This window comes from Rhinolophus ferrumequinum, chromosome X (assembly GCF_004115265.2).
Source record: "Rhinolophus ferrumequinum isolate MPI-CBG mRhiFer1 chromosome X, mRhiFer1_v1.p, whole genome shotgun sequence".
Classification (NCBI taxonomy): Eukaryota; Metazoa; Chordata; class Mammalia; order Chiroptera; family Rhinolophidae; genus Rhinolophus; species Rhinolophus ferrumequinum.
This window is the reverse complement of record NC_046284.1, coordinates 121,260,069-121,280,971: the sequence shown is the minus strand read 5'-3', so window position 1 is coordinate 121,280,971 and position 20,903 is coordinate 121,260,069. Positions and strand designations below refer to the sequence as shown.

At 46.1% G+C, this 20,903-nt stretch overlaps 1 protein-coding gene across 1 annotated transcript in view; it reads left to right on the top strand.

Annotated features, from left to right (window-relative positions):
* STS (steroid sulfatase) overlaps positions 1-20,903 on the top strand; it is a 146,010-nt gene that overhangs the window by 109,791 nt on the left and 15,316 nt on the right. Inside the window, exons 7-8 of the mRNA XM_033104872.1 lie at positions 443-580; positions 15,534-15,693. Coding sequence (XP_032960763.1) covers positions 443-580; positions 15,534-15,693 — 298 coding nt within the window. The remainder of the gene's footprint in view (positions 1-442; positions 581-15,533; positions 15,694-20,903) is intronic.

The following is a 20,903-nucleotide window of genomic DNA, read 5'->3' as shown; positions in this document are numbered from 1 at the left end:
TCCAGTCAAGAAGGACAACTGGTGGGCCTCTTTATAACCCCAGGACCATGCCACAGGTTGGTGATTGCCACCCTCTGGCCTGTGTCTTCTGGCAATTTCCTCCGAGTAGCGCGTGATGCGTGAGCCTGACTCGTGTAGAATCCTTTATCGGGTCTCCCCACAGAATCACTCCGTGATGGCTAGTGGTCCACATGGTGCTTGCAGATGTCACTCGATTCAGGGACTGAATCCCCTCTGCACTCGTGGCCAAGCTCCCGGCCACAGGTGCTCCTCATGACGTCACACCCTCTGTTGGGATCGGCAAGGGGGAGGTCCAGTGTCCAAGGTCATTTGTCTCCCTCCCGCCTGAAGACATGCACGGACAAGTCCTTGAGGGCAAATCATCTCCCTTTCTTGTGGAAACATGTGACTGGTTTACAACGGAGTGTTTTCTCCCCTTCAGGGCAGATCATGAACGTGCTTGAGGAGTTAAGCCTGGCGAATGACACCCTCGTCTACTTCACTTCCGACCAAGGAGCCCACGTGGAAGAAGTGACCAGCAGAGGAGAAGTTCATGGAGGAAGCAATGGGATCTACAAAGGTGATGGTGTGAATGGACTCTGGCCGCCTGTGCGTCTGCTGTTCCTTCACCTTTGAGCTTTGCCTTTGTTTTCCTGCCACTTTGCAACATGCAGGGCTTTCTTATGTGATAGCCATTGACAACTCAAATGGCGAGAGGAGCCATTTCTGGTACGGTCCCCGCAGCCCTTACAAGCACACATTCTATGTCAAAACACAAGAAGGAGGGCCTTTCTAAACGTAACACAGCCCCATATTGGGTAGCTGATTAAAACAAGTACCCCCTCTACCAGCCATGTACCCGTGACCTGTGGCTGCTGGGTGACAAATGAACAGACGCTTCCAGGCTGGAGGCAGCACAGATTTATTAACTTATTGTTCTGGAGGCGAGAAGTCTGAAACGGGTCTTGCTGGTCTGAAATCAAGGTGAGAGCAGGGCTGTCTCCTTCGGCGAGCTCCAGGGGCGAATCCATTCCCTGGCGTTTCCCAGCTTTTGGAGGCCACCTTCGTTCCTTGGCTCCTGGTCCCTTCTCCCATCTTTACGGTTACCAGTGTCTCCAAACCCCCCTCTCTTTCTGACCTCTGCTTCCACAGTCCCACTTTTAAGGACCCTCGTGATTACAGATGCTCCCCGACTTCACGGTGGCATTATGTCCGGATACACCGATCATAACGTGAAAACACCGTAAGTCAAAAATGCATTGAACCTATCTAACATCATTGCTGAGCCGGTTTCTGCGGAAAATATGTATGAGTTTTGCACGTCGAAAACTTGTGCGTCGAACCCCCATAAATCGGGGACGTTTGTATAACGGGCCCAGCCGGTTAATCCAGGGTCATTTTCCCCTCTCAAGACCCTGAACTGATTCACGTCTGCAAAGGTCCTCTTGCCACGGGCGGTGACGTATTCACCGTTTCTGGGGGATGCGGGCGTGGACACCTTTGGGAGGCCATTTTTCTGCCGGCCTCAACCGAAAGTAGCAATTTGAGTTGATGCTTCATTCTCACGCAGCATCAGCTAAACCGTTGCTTGTAGAAGATGCCCAAGACATAGAGAAGCATGTGACCACCGCACGCTGCTAGCGTGAAGTGACAAAGTGCTTTCTGTGCCTTTTCGTTACTCTCTTATGCAGAGGTTTCCTAGATGGCCAGGCCAGGGATGCAGGAAATCAGAGTTTACCTGCAAAGGTATGGAAGGATAATGAATGGAATGCTGTCATCCATTCATTGATTTAGAAATACGGCGCGAGCTGTGTATGCGGCACGGAGCCTGAGGTAAAGAGAAACAGGAGATGAAGGCCTTACTGTGTAGGAGCTTGTGGTTGGGTGGCAGGGCGGGAGCTGGCGGGAAACCTAGGGAAGCCCATGCAGTTTAGTAAAGGGCGTCAACATTCGTTGCACAAGAGGCGAGTGATACATAGAGCAAGGAGAGCCTTACTAGGAAACGGGGCCCAGGAAATATTCCTAAAGCAGTCGAGGCTGAGGGCCGTAGGCAGCAGGGTGTGCCTGCTTTCTTGTGCTTCCATCCTTCCTCCCTGCCAACCACCCACCCTCTTCAGTAGTTCCGGGAAGGAAGAGAAGCAGCAAGTGGCTAAGTCTGCAAACTACCAGGAGCTGAGTGCCGCTGGGTCACACTGCACCTGAGACGGAGACAGACAGGGTGCTGTTATCTGTCGCAATGGCAGCACGCAGCCCGTGAAGCCAATCATGCTTCTGTTTACAGCTGCATGTACACACCTGGAGACCATCTCTTACACCTGTAGGTACCTGGAAGCGATGACAAAATGATTTCTGTTCAGTGCTGGTCTGGGCAGCCTACATCACGTTCACTTAACTATAAAAAGGCCTTTCAAAGTGAGAGGTGACAAGCGTTTGTTTATTGGAGATCCATGAAAATAGCTATTCGGGAAGCACTGATTCAGGTGGAAGCCCAGACAGTGTTCTGATGAGGACACAAAGGCCAGGGGTGTTTATGACAAAGGGAGGGGACAGTGACATCACAGAAGGAAGGCGTTGCTGTTGGTGCAGATAACGTGACACAGTGATGCTGATGCTAAACAGTGTTTTTAATTTTCAGCCCAGAATCATCAGTCCATTAGCCATGACACCTGCTGTCTTGTTGTCTTTGCAAACAGCTCTTTGGGACACCAGGTTGCTCAGGCCCCGTCCTGGAGGCGACTTTGTCCTGTTTTCACATCCACAGGTTTGAGGCGTCAGACGTGCACATCCAGCTGTTTTAAAGTGGCTCCTTGGATACTGTTGTTTACAGTAGGATGTTGATTGTCTCTTCCTTTCTTTGCATCCCACTGTCGTGTCCCCAGTGCAGGATATAGTCCACATGTGTTAGATAAATAAACCAGTGTCTTTAATCTGAACAGGGTCGGCCTTGCCAGTCTCATTTTAGAGCCGTGAGAGTCCATACTTGCATTCCTGTACGTTAAAGCCACGTGTTTCCCTCGGATTTCCATGAGGTTATGGTCTGTGTGGAGAGATTTGTTTTATTTTCTTTTATAGATTACAGTGTCTCTAAAAGACGGAGTTCCAGGCTGCATTTCACGCACCAGTTCACCCATTCATTCATTCTCCCCCTGAAGGGAAGGCCCTTTACGTCCAGAAGTAGCTTAGCGGCTACCCATGATATGCGTCCATCAATCACTGTAGTGGAGGTGGTTACAAAGTAATGCGTTATTTAGGAAAGTTACAGTGCTGTGGCACCTCCATTCAGGGGGAGGTGACCAGATGACCGCTGGCTGAGGAAGGCCGATGAGTGAGAGGAGGAGATGGCACTGACGTTTTGCTTTCATGGTTGACTCTTCAGAGACAGAAGCACCGGGGTCAGAAAGAGTGTCAGGAGTCCTGCGTGATTTTTGGGGAACTGGGCTTATCACACCATCCTAAAAGCATGCCGATAGCGACTTCCTGGTTTGTTGGTTTGTGGGTTTGTTTGTTTAAGAAGCATATTGGATGTGTTAGAAATGTTTTGCTGTTGCTTGAGTGCTAGAAATCCATCCATGCACGAATTGTCTCAGTGTCTCCTCCACAACTCTATTGTCCAGTATCATCCCTCTGTCAAATTGAGTTACAATCAAGTTGGCAGCGAAACGTTGTTCAAAATCCAACACCCTAAAAGGAAGACCCGGTTTCCTTCTAGTTATGGGAGGCGACCAAAGACTTCTCAGTGTCAAAATGCCTAGTTTACAAAAGCCATAGACTCAAATGCTCTCCCTTGGTTTCTAGAAACACAGATGTAGCACATCCTATAAACTCCCTCATCAGAAGAGCATAATTTTCTGAACAAGAACAATTTCTGTTCTCCATAAACCTCCTCCGACCCCCAAAAAAGGTCTTTCCGTTTTGAAATTGGTGACCCCCACTGTATTCCCCAGTCAAATCTGTTTGACTAATTGAGTTTTATTTTTGAATCCCAATTTGATAGAATGGCTAAAATGAAATCATCCTTCTGCAGAATTCAACAGATTATTGCTTTGAAGTGTATGAGCATTAGATCGTGGCTATAGTCTGTATTTAAAAAATAGTAATTTAGTGTTATGGGGATGTGGGAATAGTGAAATTCTTACTTGTTTCTCACTAATTTTTTTTTTTTCTTGGAGGAAATGTGTCTGCAGCATGATTAACCTGTTTAGGTTTAGCTATGGGTGAATTTTATCTTTGTCAAAAGGCTTCTGCATTGAAGGGAATTGGGAATTAAAGGTAGGGTCAATTTGAATATAACTCTTAGACAGATTTTAGCTGCCTGGGCAACATCTTTCATGTACTCGCTCCTGAAATATTTACCTCTGAGAACCTTCTAAAATAAGTTTCCTGCTACTATGCACATGAATGATTGTGTCCACCAAAGAACCGGGGTACCAGGCGACAGTCTGTATTCCACTTAAGGATTAGGGAATCATTGTCTCCATGAGAACGGCTAGTTAATTTGACAGGGTCTCCAGCTGAGTGGTGAGGATTTTCACCGAGAGAAGTAAAGAACAACAACACATCCCGTACCCTTTCCTTTAGCCTGCGACCACTTATAGCTGTTCAGTGTCAACATTCCATCGGGGCTGTTGAAATATGGAAAATGTCCACATCGCTACATGGGGACTCGGAAATATGAACCACTGCTTTACACTAACAGGATTTACGCTTTCCTTGTATTCCTGAGCTAGCTCTAGGAAACAGGGATTATGGCTCTCGGTTTGAGTTACTACTGCACTCAGAGCAGGTAGTAGTTATTCAGAGCAGGAGGGCGGGGGCATCTGGACGAGGCTTCTCATTCTCCCCTATATGAGGGCAGTTGAATACGGGCAGGACCAAAGTCCTACCCGTTGCCGTTCTCTTGTGGAAAGAGCAGGTGGCCTCACTCGGGGTCTACCTCAGGGTTTTAAGCCCTTAGGGCTCTCCTTGCAGAATAAGGTGCAAAGGAATTCATGGAAGCTTCTTCTCAAGTTCATGGCTGCCTCGTCCTCCTCTGACCTACCTCTCAAAGTTGGAGACCTCCAGGGCTCTCTCCTGGGTGTCTCCCCTTCTTTATCTATACACTTGCCCCATGTGACATCATCCAAACCCCTGGCCACGTGGCATTGGAGGGCTGGTAACCCCCATATCCAGCCCTGGCTCTTCCTTAGACCCCAGTGGCCTCCATCTAGCTGCCCACGTATCATGGGAAGTGCATGCTTGGTGGGCACATCTTATCCAACAGACCCCGACGGGAGATCGTATTCCCCAAGCCCACACATTCCCCGTCTAACCCATCTCATTGGGCTGCACCAGTGTCCGCTCAGTGCTTTCATTCTCCAGGCTGGGGTTCTGTGACCCCACACGCATCTCTCTTTGACCTGCCCTGTCCCCCATATTCCGATAGCATGCCCTGTAATCTTCTGAGGACACCTGACATTGATCTACTTTTCTCATCTGCATCAATCACAGCGTCTTCCAGGCCACCATCGCCTCCACCTCATCTCCCCAGTGGTTTCTAGGTGGTCACCCTGCTGCTTCTCTGTTCTCTACAGTCTGTTCTCCCCACTCGTCCTCCCCCCAGCTACCTGGAGGAGTGTGAATAAACGTACACGCAGTGTACTGTATGGAGTTTCCTGGGCTGCTCATAAAGTACCACAAACTGGTGGCTTAAAACAAGATTTTTATCTCAGCTCTGGAAAGCAGAACTCTGAAAGCAGGATGTCGGCAGGGCTGTGCTGCCCTGAAGTATCTAGAGGATGGCCCTTCTTTGTCTCCCCCAGCTTTTGGTGGTGGCCGGCAAGCCTTGGCATCCATCCCATGGCTTGTAGACACATTGCTCCAATCTTTGCCTCCAACTTCTTCCTTTCTGAAAACACTCTATGCTCCTCCACTCGGGATAAAATGCGAAGTCTGCACCTCGACTGCATGCAGTCCTACCGTCACCTCGTACTGTTTCATTTTCCTCAGGTGCCCCAACACCTCAACTCTTGCCGCCACCTTGGGGCCTTCCCTTGGGTGGTTTCCTCTGTTGGAAAGGTCATCACCTGACCTTTGCAAGGATTGGATCCACCTGTCACACTTTGCCTCTGTAAGATCTCCCTGGTCCACCAAACCCCAAATTCTTGTCCCCTCCCTGCACAGGGACTCATGACGCCAACTTATTTGAATTCCTTGCCCACCTGACATTTTACCTGTTTATTAATTTAATTTGCTCATAGACTGTCTCCTGTCTTATACTGCAAGTCCCGTTGGTGCAGACATGCTGGGTGCTTTATTCCCAGTCTGTCTCCCTACCTAAAATAACTACGCGGTAGGTGTTCCATAAATACTTGCTGATGAATAGTGAACGTTTCCAAAATTTCTCTTCCTTCTGTCTCCTGGTACTCTACCTGAGTTTTCCGCCACCCCCCCGCCCCCCGTCCTAAAATATCCTTCCTGAGCTGAGACCAGAATAACTTCCCTAAGATTTTCTTACAGTAGAGTTTAGAGTTTTCTGCCTCTGCTTCAGAGCAGAAAAGTTCCTATAGTCTCGGAAGAGAAGAGTTAAACATCTAGCTCTGGCATCATTTCCATTCCTCTCAAAGTGAAGGTCACCTTGAAGGAGGCTTTGCCCCCACTTCCCTTTTGCTCTGCCTGAAGGAGAGCAGTAAATGGCAGCAGAGTGGATGCATTAGCTCTATAGACAGGCTCTGCAGAAGCATGGTGGGGTGGAAATCATATTTTCCTGAGTGTTCAGGACTGTAGACTTTCTCCACATGCAGAGAAATGTTTCCCATTTCCTGATGGCTGCATATAAGGCACTGCAGCTTCTGGCATGTCTCCTCTGCCTTAAGTGCCAACTGCGACGGCAACGGATTGGCTGGACGCCATATCTCTTATGACTAGCTTCTGCCAGTCACCGATTTTGGCCTCTCTTTCTCTCATGCAATAATACAGGTTTTGGAGAGCAATGGATACTTCTGTTGAGGGAACAAAGAAATAACAGCCAGAGGCTTTGATCGTGTATTAGACGGTGGTTATGCTGAGGCTCTATCGTCGGCTGTTGGCAAGCACGTTTATCAGCTTCCGAGGATTGGCTAAAGCTGCCCGTCTTGCTTGCATGGGTACTTAGTGAGCCAGGAGACATCCCACAGCCTTTTCACCTTTGAAAGATCACACGTTGTCTTCATTTATCAGGTCACTTATTCAGCTCCATTCGACTGGCAAGCGTTTCATATATTGAGAATACACAATGTGGCAGGCATGGGGTTAGCTTCTCGGGCATGAAGCCCAAGCATTCCAGGGGTGCTCCCTCTAGTGGCTTTTATTCTGTTGTGGAGATTGAATCTAAAGAGGTCATTTGAAAGTCACGAAGCGGGAAAGACATTCTTGAGAAGGAATGGTTAACGGCAGTGAACCCCACCTGGGGACTCCGAGACCCTCACAGGGGCTGACCATCTGCAGGCGGAAGTTTGGAGTGTTGGGTAAGAGAGGAAAGGTGGGAAGTTGATTCTAGGCAGCAGCACAATGCTTACGGTGAGCAAAACAAAAGTAGCTCGTATTGCCAGAGGTGAGACTGTAAATAAGGGACGTCAGGTAACGTGGATAATGGGTCGCCAACATTCAAGTGACTATGTCCAGTAGGAACGAATTTCTATATATATATGTGTGTGTGTGTGTGTGTGTGTATATATATAAATTTATTTATTATGTATAGTTTTATTTAGATATATAAATTTTTTTAAATACAAATTTATGTATATGTTTATGTGTAAGTTTGAATATATATGTATATATAACTTCATTTATATATAAGTTTATCTATGTATACAAATTTAAATATATATATATAAAATTATTTAATATACATTTAAGTATTTCTATTTAATTTATATGTATTTAAAATTTAAAACAAATATATTTATATTTTATATAAAATTTAAATATTTAAATACGTGTGTATATATATATATACACACACATATATATGTATACATATATATATATGTATATACATACAGAGGGTGCCACAAAATGTATACACACTTTAAGTAAGGGAAAAACTGTATTAACATTGTGATACTCAATATATACCGATAACAAAAGATGAATACAAGTCCCGGGTGACTTCTGCAATGACAAGAGGTGCTCAAAGTGGTTCCCATCAGCGTCCAGACACTTCTGATGATGGCGAACTCCTGCTTGAGCAACGTTGACCAAAGTGTCCACTTGTGTACATTTTTTTGGCACCCTCGGTACATACACACACACACACACACACACACACACACACACACACACACACATATGAAGTCATTGCTATTTGGGTAGTAGTTGAAATTGGAGGTGAAGAATATTGCCCGAATCCATTACAAGGAAAGGACTGAGTAGTGGGAACAAGAAAAAAGTAGGAGTCACGGTGCATCAGTTCCCAATCTTTAGAATCGGGGGATAACAGACTTGTCATTACAGGCATATCATGGAGGACTGTTGTGGTGATTAAAAAGTCAATTCAGGCGAAGTGTTTGTAAGTGTACCTAGTAAGTGCCGGTGTTACTAATAGCCACTAGAGAGTAACCCTTATCATAGTAGGTGTGTTATTTGGCTCACATCTGTACCCCCAGAACCTAGCACACTGCCTGACATGTTTTAAGAAATAATTTTTGATGAAAAAAAAATACTTGAGCTTGGAGTGGAAGGAGAAATCGTTTACGTAGATGGAGAGGGAGAGGGGAGAACATGGTTGCCTTGGAAATCCATTGATTGGCAATCGACTGGGTGTCAGAGCTCTCTCTCGTATTTTTTGGCTTGTATGATTAGGAAGATACAGATTCCCTTAGGAATGAGACCTGTGTTTGGTCGCCGTGTGGGGAGGTGTATGAGCATTTACTAGAAGAAGAGAGGAAGGGCAAGGAGCAAGCCTGGAGGAACATAAAAGGTGAGATGGAAGGTGATGATGTGACAAGAAGATACGGAGAGAGTGATTGGGGGAACGAGAAGAAGCTGGGGGAGAAGATTCAGGGAGAGGCATGGTGAGTAGAGATGAGTGCTGCTAAGAAGTAAGAGAACGACTCAAAGGGTCCATGGTGTTAATTACGCATGTGACGCCAACAAGTGCACTTTCAGGGGAGGGGAGAGGGAAGTGTAGTGCGGGGGATCCTGCCGACTACGCCAAGTGTCATGCGGGGCTTCCGGCAGGGTCTCTGGTCCCACTCCCCACACAAGAACGCAGAATATGGCTAGGCCGAAAAGGAACACCCACGGAGCCATAGGTAGGGGAGTCATACCACTATACTCTTGCTGGCGGCTGGGTTGGAGACACAGGAACCAGGAGCCACACAATTCTCAACCCTCACTGTGCCGCTTGCAGGCTCAGCCACCATCTTCTTGCTAGCTCCCCCCTTTTTTTCCTGCTAGCCTAGCCACGGCAGTTATATTAGTGGCCAATGGCTCACTGGTTACAGCTGACGGCCAACTAGCCACAGCTGATGGCCATTTGATCACAGTTGATGGCCATTTACTACCTGAGCCAGCACCTTTCTATGTGAGGCTGAGAGCCTGGAAACTGCTTTTTGGGACTCTGTCCCCACAGGAAGGGCAGACGCCAGCCAGACGGAAGGATGGTGGAAGGGGAGAAACTTCTCAGAGTCTTTCGTGAAGTGTACCTATGCAGGGAGGCAGGCTGGGAAGTGGGATTGTACGGAGTGTGATTAATTCTCTTGAGTAAACTTTAACAGAGATGTACTTAAGATACAAAGGATAATTGAGAATGTCAAATTTCTGAGAGGGTCTAGATATATAAAGACACGTAGATATTTTCATGGAGGGCTGGTATCTTCCTGGAGAAGCCTGTATACGTGTCAGAGGCTTTTCAGAATTCAGTGTTTTGGCAAGAACGTGAGGGAAGTGGTGCATTTACACGACCTGAGCTGGTAGTAGGATCCCGATAGATAAGATAAAATTAGGAAACAGTGGGGACAGAGCCAGGAGTGCAGTTTCCAGGCTCTCGGCCTCACATGGAAAGGTGCTGGCTCAGTTAGTAAATGGCCATCAAGTGTGATCGGACGGCCATCAGCTGTGGCTAGTTGGCCATCAGCTGTAACCAGTGAGACATGGCCACTAATATAACTGCTGTGCCTATGCTAGCAGAAACTGGGGGCTAGCAAGAGGATGGTGGGTGGCTGAGCTAGCAAGCGGCGGAGTGTGGATTGTGGATTGCAGAGAGGCGGATTACAGCTAGCAAGTGGGGTTGATTGGTTGGCAGAGAAGCGGACAGCAGGTTGCAGATCATGTGGCTCCTGCTTCCTGTGTCTCCAACCCAGCCGCCAGCGAGAATATAGTGGTATGACTCCCGTAGCTATGGTTCCGTGGGTGTTCGTTTTTGGCCTCACCATACCCTGTGTTCTTATATGGGGAGCGGGACCAGAGACCCCGCACGGCACCCTGCATGACAGAAAGCTCCCCAAAATTGAGGCACCATTTGGTATGATTGGGACTGTCTACACACTTGTAGAATTAAAGTGCTGAATATTCCGTCTCAGACCATGCCTCCACATAATGTTTTGGTCGCACTGGATTCATCTGCCAAAAGGTACAAACTTAATATTGCAGAGCTGGGCCCATGGTTGAGAAAGCCACCACAGAAGGCAGGGGGTTGTGGCCAGATAATGGGAGCATTGGGCCACTCACTTTCAGGATGGAGGAGATGGCAGGGAGGGGATCTAGCATGGTCTGTGGAAGAAGGAGTCTGAGGTGGAAGAATGGCAGCAGACTGGCGAGGAAGTGGGAAGGGTGTGGCCGCATGGATAAACCAAGATCTGGGAGAACAGTGAATTGAGGTGTGTCACGCTGTAATGGATGAAATGTCAGATGAGAGTCAGAGGATAAGCTGTTTGGTATGATTCTGGACGAGAGAACTTCTGCATTAGAACTGATGAAGGAAACGAAAAATGCGAGCAAGGCTGACAGACGCAAAGAGGTTGGACATAGGAATGTAACTTGACACTCCTACGTAGGATTGTCCCTTTTTTTTCAGCCATCCTCTCCATGAATGAATCTGTTACTTTATTAATTCAGTAAATATATCGGACCACTGTTATTTAGAAGGCATTATACCGTGCACTCTAGTTGGTTCATCAGTGAATTCGAGTTTGTTTTCAAGTATTGGTCACTCCGGGGTTTTCAAGTGTTGGTCACTCCGAGGTGATGAGAAGTTCATGGGATTGGCTGTCAGGCAGCCCATAAAGGAGAACGTGAAGAATGCCCAGGAAACGGAGAGTTGGACCTCACCGGTGGTGGTGCTCAGAGAAGGCTTGATCCAGTAGGAGGGTCTGGCTAGTCCAGGCTTTCAAGGATCTGTACCAACAATTTGGGGGTTGGAGAAAACCCTGGCAGAACAAACAACAAGACAACAGAACTTTCCAGAAGGCGACACACGATGAGCTGTTTACTGGGGGCGCTTCAAGGTGACACTCAGCACAACCAAGGGGTAATGTTGCAAAGGTGGCTAAGAGGAAGGACACGGTTTGTGTTATAGTCCAGGCTGAAGTATATTCTTTCGTTTTTCATCCCTGCCGAAGACACTAAGAAAGAGTTCAATGAAGTGAATAAATTGTTAATAGAAGTTGAGGTGCCTCTCCCCGCCCGTCCGCACCTGATACGGAAGGAGTTAATATTGTGAAATGAGGTTAAGGTTGACGTACTCACCCGACTCCCAGAATCTAAAGTCAGGCTCAGCATCCTGTCACATGTGGGGCCAGTGGAGCCTGACTCCGGAGTTTGTAAATAAAGTTTTATTGAAACACAACCACCCTCACTCGTAGGTGCAGCTCCTGAGCTCCAGTGGCACAGCTGCGTGGTTGGGAAAGCAACCCCCAACACCTCAAATAGTTACTACCTGGCATGTAGAGACGGAGTTTGCCGATAGCTGACTCGTTTAGCATTCTCCTGTACGGCTTACGTCGTGACCGTTAACTTGCCAAACCACGTCCGTTTGGTTGAAGGGTGCTCTTGGATTCTTTACCCCTCATTGAAATGCCAACGTCAGCAGATTGTCGTTCTTTATTTTTGCCCCTATAATAGGTTGGGGGAACCTGAATCATGGTGTCGTATCTTCTGTCCCTAATTTGTGGGGTTTAGTCCCTGCAATGAATGAATCGAGATGAGTGTAAAATACAGCCTCTTGGGTGTGAAAGTGTGTAGTGCAAATTACACTTGTCATGGCTTCATGGTGGTTTGCAGCAATCCAGAGAGGCGGTGTTACGTGGGTAGAGAGACGTCCAAGAGGAGAAACATGACAAGTAGAATATTTCATAAAACTGTGTGTTCAGATCAAGCATAAGAATGACTAGCATATGCTCTCGCCATTAAAACTGATTTGACCTGCTGGGTGCCAGCATTCGAAAGTACAGAAATAGAAGCTGGATTTGGAAACAGCTGTTCCTAACAAGAGTCTCGGAGTAAACTGTAGAATTTTCCCCCCGATTGCCCAGATCCATCGAGTAACTCAGCCATCATCCTTCTGTGACGTCCTGTCATGACAAAGTGCCCTCGAGAAGTGAAAAGTGTGACTTTGACAATTATGCAACCGAATTTTAAATTTAGACCATGCTGTTTTCCTCTGCTCATACATTTTCAGAAAAAAACAATAATAATAATTGGTCCAGATTCCTTAACCTCTTTCTCCTGTATCTCCCCTGCAACCTTCACCTCCAACTTTCCTAACTTTATTTCACCACTGTAACGCCACTTGGAGTCTGTTGATCTAGGGTAGGTGTTCCCAGGTAAGAAGCATTCCCTGGGCATTTTGGTGGCCTCCAGTCCGAGGTATCTGGGGGTACATCTGAGCTTTCCTTGGAGCTTTTGAGTTTCTGTAGGGCGAGATCATTGTTCATACAGGTTTGTGTTCCCTGCGGGGTGCTGGAAAGCCTCGTGTTTAGGAGTACAGACTCTGGAGCTCCACCTGACACTGTCACTTATTCTCTGTGTTCTGGGAGAATTCCACTGTCGGGCGGCCGGTTAGCTCAGTTGGTTAGAGCGTGGTGCTGGTAGCACTCAGGGTTGCTGGTTCGATCCCTGCATGGGCCACTGAGCTGCGCCCTCCTTAAAAAATTAAATTAAATTAAAAGAAAATTCCACTGTCATCCCTGATCACAGGAAGGCATTAATCAGTAATCTACCAAATGAATGACGCATCCATCCTTCACCATGCGTGTTCCGACAAACATCACTCAATGACCATGATAGCCGTTGCTGGGAAAGCAGAGCTTTTTCAGCCGGATGCACGCATTTTGTGCCTGTCTCTTTGCATCAGAATATGCAACTCAGAATAAGACTCCAAGTTACACCATCTGACGAGCAAGGAGATTCGCTCATCCACACATGCCCTGAAACGTGTGATCAGGCTGCATCCAACATGTCTTCCCATAGGCAGTGTGTTCATGGATATGTTTATCATCTGTTAAAAATTTTTTTTAAAAACTTTGTTTTTTACCATCGCTGTTGTAAAAACACTCCTTTTCCAGCTTTATGAAGTTGTATGAGATTTTGTTTATCGATGGATTTCTTTTGTTGCTGAAGATAAATGACGAACTCTAAGGCGAGAGTTTTATGATGTTACACATTGTCGGTTCAGACTTACCCGAGTGAGCATAGCCCCCGAGTACGATAGTCCGGTGTCACAAAACTGGCTGGTAATGGCACCATGCTGGAAGTTGCCATATGAGATAGGCAGGCAGTGGGCAGCTGGATCTGGGGGCTGTAGGCACAGGGGCCCCCCACAATGCTATGTCTTCCTTGGGGGCCCCTCGAGCCTGTCTCCTGAGCAGAGGTCAGCCCCTTCATTGCCCCCATACAAAACTGTGGCACTAGGGGCTATTAGTGGCTTGGAACTGTCTTGGGAATCTAGAATCTCAGGGTGTGACCCTTTTAGGTTCTCCAGTTTTCTTTTGTTTCCAAAGTGGTTGTACATCCAACCGCGCTCTCACAGACTGTTCTTGCACCATCTCGAGCTCAGGGGTCTCAGCAAAGTCCCCATAGCAGGAAAGATCCCTGACATTTGAATCCGGATATTCCTGTGAATTTCTGTGGCTCTGTGTGCCGTGTGTGTGTGTGTGTGTGTGTGTGTGTGTGTGTGTGTGTGTACATGAGTCCATGGTCTGCAATATTGTCTGTTTCAGAACATACTTTATATTCACGTATATGCATTTATATAAATGTTAATTCGAAACGGAAAGACCGGTTTTCTCATGGTCTATGCAGTTGTGTTCAAATGGACTCATATATACAAAGCTCATTTCCTCAGTTAATAGTCGGAGGTATGCCGGTAATAAAATAAGAGCCATGTTCTGTGTTCCTTCCCTCTATCAGGCACTAGACTTGGCACCTGGGGAAATTCCCACGGCACGCTCACACCTAACATGTGGAGAATATGAGGCAGAGCATAGCTGATCCATTTGCCAAAGGGTACAGAGCTGGTGTTTCCTTTTCCCCATGGCTGCTGTAACAAAGTACCACAAATTTGGTGGCTCAAAACCAACACAAACTGAGTTATCTTAGAGTTCTGGATAGGATTTCCAGGTGGGAATTCCCGCCCGTTCTCAGGAATGTTTTTCGCTTTCCTGTTCTCGAATCCTGAGATGTAATCTGTTTTCTGTTCTCCACAATGAATCGTTTCCCCAAAGTAACAGCCGATACTACCAACCAGTTGAGTTCAAGGAGTCAATTTTCCCGATTTTCCGACCAACTTTTCTCAGGATTCGGGAATGGGAAAGCGAAAAAAATTCCTGAGAAGGGGCGGGCATTCCCACCTGGAAACCCTAGTTCTGGAGTTGAGATGTCTAAAATGAATCCCCTTGGGCCAAAATCAAGATATCAGCAGAGCTGTGTTCTTTTCTGAAGGTTCTAGGGAAAGAATCCTTTTTCTTGTCCTTTCCAGCATGTCAAGGCACCTGTGTGCCTTGCCCTGGGCACCTTACTCCACCTCCAAAGCCATCAGCCTGTCCTCTTCCAATCTCCCTGGCTACAACCCCTGCTTCTCCTGTCCCCATTCTTCTCCCTCTTTTCTTTATAAGGACACTGGTGATTATCTTGGACCCACTCAGAGAATCCACAATAAGCTCTCCTTTTGCCATTGAAGGTACCGTATCCCCAGGTTTGGGGGATTTGGACGTGGACATGTTGGGGTGCCAATATCTTGCCTGTGATAGCTGGTAAAAACTAGAAATGGAATTCGAACACTGACTCCGAAATCATTGCTATGAGTCCTTTCTTGTGGTGAGACCTGTGTCCCCCTGGTTACAAAGTCATTGCTCATGCCGACCAGGCCATTCTGGCCATGTGTCACACCCAGTAGGACCGCGTTCCCCATGTTTTCTTCACCACAACACATCCTGGATTGCTCGTGAAATTCTCATTGAATCCATGGAAAGGGAGCACTTGGTTCTTTCAAATTGGCACATTGCGTGTCTGGAAGTGATTGCTAAAATAACCCCTGAGAAGAGCTAAACCTCCCTGTTGCCTCTCCTTTGGCATTTTAGGGGGAAAAGCAAACAACTGGGAAGGAGGTATCCGGGTGCCAGGACTCCTCCGATGGCCGGGAGTTCTCCAGGCGGGGCTGGAGATCCATGAACCAACCACCAACATGGACATCTTTCCGACAGTGGTCAAACTGGCTGGGTCCCCGCTGCCTGAAGACAGGTACCGTGATTCCGCGATGCTTGTATTGTGTCGTTCAGAGGTCACTATCGAGCCTGTGCTGGTTTGTGGCACGATGCCATGCTTCCTCCTGTGGGTTTTGGGATTCCCATCCAGTTATGGGGCTCACTGGTGGGTCAGCTGACATAAAACGCCCTCTGTCAATCCCATTGTCCCAGGAGGAAACAAACTCCCGTGCACCGATGCAGATGGGTGGTGTCGAACTGCCCTTCCTCTCCCGGCATTCCATGATCCTGTGTTTGCCATCAGTGGCCATCATAGGCGCCGAAAGGCAGCTGGGGAAATGCCCCTTGCACCTCCCAGATCTCACCCCACACCTTTCCTTTTGGCCCCACTCAGTAGCTCTCAGCTGCAACAGAGAGAAAGGCATCTGGCTCCTCACTTAAGTGCCCCGTTTCCCAGCATGTCTTCATTTAGCAAGTTCTAAATGAAATGTCGTTCTCTTACATTTAAATACAACTTCCTGTGACATTGCCAATGGTTTCTTCTTAAGTGTTATTACCAATCTGAAGAGTTTTAAGTGAAGCACGCTGATTAATTGTTTTCATTAGTTTGGTGGCAGGCATTCGAATGTCACACAGGCAAATCTTGTTTAAATTCAGCTGCCAGTGGAAAGAAGAGGAAAGAAAGGGGAACCCAGAGATGGAAGCTAAGACCGAAGAGAGGTTTGCTCATCTTCCGGGGTTTGCAAGCTTGTTGCATTGTTTATGTTTTTACTTATTGTTTTCAGATTTCTGCTTTAGCGATACCGCACCCCCCCCAAGACACACACACACAGACACACACACACACACACACACACACGAGAAAAGCAGCCTTGTAGAGTTCAGCTATTTTCCAACATGATGGTTTGAACATCCATGTACACACTTTAATGATCGAGGAACCCAGAGATCTTTTGTTTATGGGGGCCCTGTCTATCAATACTTACCAGACTAGCAACCAAACCTGAAAAACAACTTTAAAACACAAGGGCACCCCCACACACATTCCCTCGGCTGACCACATGAGGGTTTCATCGCCGGCCATATAGGCACTCGGACCGTGTACTGTAGTCAAAGAATGTTCTGTATTATTGTGAAAATGGTTTTGAGCTCACTGGCCTCCTGAAAAGGTTTCCGGGTTGTGGGTGGGTCTGTGGAGCACGCATGGAGAGCAGCTGGTGCTGTGGAGATCCTAGAGTTGTCCTGCTTGTGTTCAGAAGCATTGAATTCACTTAATGCCTTGTCTGGAAAATGGGTTCAGTCATAGCACTGACCTTCTAGGGTCGCTATGAGAATGAAAAGCAAGAGAGCCTGTGGAACATGATACAGAGGATGCATGAGTCACCAACCATATTGCGAGGGAAGACGTCCATAAGAATGGTTCTTTCTCCTTCCCCATTTAATATTCATCTGTGATCATAGAATCATAAAATCTGAGGGCTGAAGGGGACTTTTAAGATCAACTCTAGTCAAACTATTCTTTTTCTGCCTAGTGACAGGCAGAAAAGTTGGCAGCAGTAACTCATCAGAAGTCTTAGAGAGAGCCAGAAAATCTCACTCCCAATTTCATCTACTCATTGGCCCTCATTCTTACCCTTGGAATAAATCTTCATGTACTTCCTTAAGTAACTCAGGTAATTTCGTTAATTATGCTTTTCTCTCCTGGCTTGTGATATGAAAAACCATCACGATGCTTTGCTTTTACAATTATCTTTCCATGGTTCTCCAACTAATTGGGGAAAGGTGAGGGAAGGAAAAAGCTGAGGCAAAGAGGAAAATACATAAGGGGAAATTTCGGGGCTGGCAGCTGCTACCCACCCAGTCTGAGGCTGGAGAAGGAAGTGGCCCCCCTCTTAGACCGACCCCAGAATTTTGTGTGTGAGCCAGTGTCATTGTTAGAAACCATCCTCGAGATTCAAGATTCTTCGTGATGCCTGTTGACCTAAGTCAACCTGGTGATGGTGCTTCCGGTTTGAGGTCCAAGGTTCCATAAAATGCTGTCTTTATTCTAGGGACAGCCCAGATAAGAAAGCAGAAATCTACTTCGAGTTCCCATGGAAATATAAATATCACACACTCTTTTATTTGAATCACGTTACCGACTGTGTCCAGAAACATCCTTATGTATCGATGCTGGAGACTTTGAACATCTAAAGCGTTGGTACTCAGATGGGGTGACCGTTTTCCCAAGGAACCATTTATCAATGTCTGGAGACGGGCTTAATGGTCTTGACTCGGGGAGGTACTGGCAGCTCATGGGTGGAGCCCAGGGACACTGCTAAACATCCTGCAACGCACAGGACGGCCCCCCACAGAGAATGGCCCAGCCCCAAATGTCAGTAGCACTAAGGTTGGAGAGTTCCTGCTCAAAAATGTTATTATTGTCCTTTCATGGGAAATGTTGCTATAATGGAAGACGTCATCAAAACTTTTCAATAAAAGCATCTGGCTCATATCTGTATATCCATCTACAGATTTGATACACAGATAGCTACTCTTTAGAAAATAGCCCTAACTTTTTCCCACTAACATTGGTGGACGTCAGCTCTCCTGATTGCTTGCTTGAGCAAAATTAAACTTATGTTTCTCAGGAGAATAAATGTACTTAGAGGGTTGGACCCATGTTATGTCTTGCGTACTTTCAAGGTGCGTGTTTTGTCGGAGCATGAGGATTTCTTTTTAGAAGACCCCTAGTTTTCCAGTGCAGACTTGTAATTCTCAAGAAGTGTTTTGTGTCCAGTAGATACCTTTCCTGACTCATCAGAGCTCCAGTGTAGGGTTTGCCGTAGGTAAAAAGAGCAGTGTTCTGGGAGTACATGGAAGAGATCTTTGCAGAGTCTCAATGCTGCTGTGAGAATAATTCTCTAATTCAACCCTGTGGGGTGACTGTCAGATTTCTCTCTGTAGTGAATTTTCCCCTCCTGTGTACTTCAGCGATTTGGTTTTATTCTCTGACAGGGTTTATCAAAAGAACCCTGGGCGTATTCAGAAAAATCATTCTCCCTGTGTCTCCAAATAAGCTGACTCTGGACGTAAATGGAAGGCGATCTTTTCGTGTGTGTGTGATATAAAAGATAAGCAACAGGGACTTACAGAAAGAAAGCATATAATACCTAAATGTATGGATTCATTAAATGAAAAACCTGTCAGTGTCATCTTCGCAAGCAGATCAAATGTTATCATAGTCTGTGACCATGCAAACAATTGCAACATGCCATAGTTGGTCAAACCTTTGGAAAAACATCTAAATTCTAGCTATTCAGCTGGGAGGGGAAGGAAGGGAGTTATGACATCCTCAAGAGTCAAATTCTAGAGTTTCAAATAATGATGTCTCTTCTTCCATAATTAAAATAAAATTAAGTTTGATTAGATTTTTTTTCCAAGCTAGGAAAATAAAAATCAGTGCTTTAATGTTCAATGTGACTTTTGTCTAATGAAGAAAAGGAAAGTCACTTAGTTCTCCCAGTAAATCTTCCTGACATATAGCTAGATGTATAGACCTCTTCAGTAGAGCACTGCAGATAAAGCAGTCCTTGAGCTACATCTAGTTCACTTCTGTTTTGCAGAATAAACAATGAAACTGTTCACGTGCATGCAACTACTTTTAACTTGGTTTGTATTCAAATATGATGGCATGTTTGATGTTGACAAATGGAACCTTTTTTTTTTCACTGCAAAAAAGACTTTCTGCACACTTGAGATTGCCTTTAGTTTATTAAAGACATATATACTTTTCTCCTAAAAATATGTCCTTTCCTACTATTTTCTACATTGAAAAAAACTCACTTTATTTGGAATATCACCCAAGTAACACAAACATTGTGTCCCAACTTGATGTCTCTGTCAGTCCCCAAAGCTTTCTCTTCTGTGTCTCTCCCAAACCTTTCCCTTCTTCTGTGATCCCCAAATCCTCCTGAGAATGGGCCAGGAAAAGGCAGGTAGGAAGGACATTCCAGGGAGATGAGATCATTGGTTCAGAGCTGAGAGAGAGAGCACATTCATGGAACTCACTGCAACCCACGGAAAGTCCCCAAAACATGCTATTTGCAGTTACATAAAAGTCCTGCCCAGGCGCTGGAATTCGGACACCAATTGTTATTATTGCTAGCTAGCATCCTCATGAGTGAAGAACCCCAAGGGATTCATCTTCCCCCTCGAAATTAAAAGCAATGTCAAATGAACACATGTTTTCACAGAATCGAGCAGACCTTATGCAGCAGCTTGTGCAGTTTTGTAGCTGTGATTGTGCGAACCTGGTATGACTTGAATGTGTTTGCAGAAACTGTCAGTTAGACCATCCCCTTCGAAAACAGGGATTTCTTGTGTCACTCTAAAACTGGCCAGGCTCCTCTTGCACAAATCACAACGTGATAGAAACATTTCCATACTGGCAAGGTCAAGGGATGTGCCATCTCCCAGTTATTGCCACTTGCGTGTGCAGCTGGAAACAGTCCCGTGTATTTTGATAGCTTCAACACCATTGAAAAGTTTGGCTCCAGAGGGTCACTTCCAATTTTTCACGGCAGAAATGAGCCTCTCTTTGACAGCCCATATTTCTTGAGCGCTGTTCAACGGTGGCTTTCCATAGTAGCTTGATTTTATTGCATGCTTCTAGGGAAAAGCACGTTAGGTGTAGGATGTCAAAAAGAGAGAGCTCTAGCTCTGCATTTGAAGAAAAAGAAGTTTACAGAATGGACTTTGCTTAAAAAAAACACAAAACCTTAATTTTTTGTTTTGTTAATATTTTGCTTTTAGGAAAGAAAACAAAATTTTGACCCTTAGAGTCTGATTTGTTCAATTACATCCCCCTTTATCGTATCACGACCCAGCCTAGGTATCAAACACTAATCTGAAGAAAGCAGTTCCATCTCCTGGGTTCTTAAATAAAGTGTTGTGTTTTGTTGGCATATGACAAAAAAAAAACAAAAACAAAAAACATACACACAAAAAACAACAGCAACAACAACAAAAACCACAGCTTCAAAAAATAGAGGTAGAAATGATGTCCACAAAATGGAGATTCATTCTTGCTTCTGAGAGGTCGTGGGGAAGCCCTGTCCGCCTGTGAGGAGAAGGTGGGGAGATGAGTCGGAACCCTCGGTCCGGTCTCCACCCTTCATGTCATTGAACTGGGACCTCTCAGGCTGTCACTGATACCTGCGCTCTTCCCTTCTCACCTGTTCTTTCTCCCCACCCTGTTGGGGATGA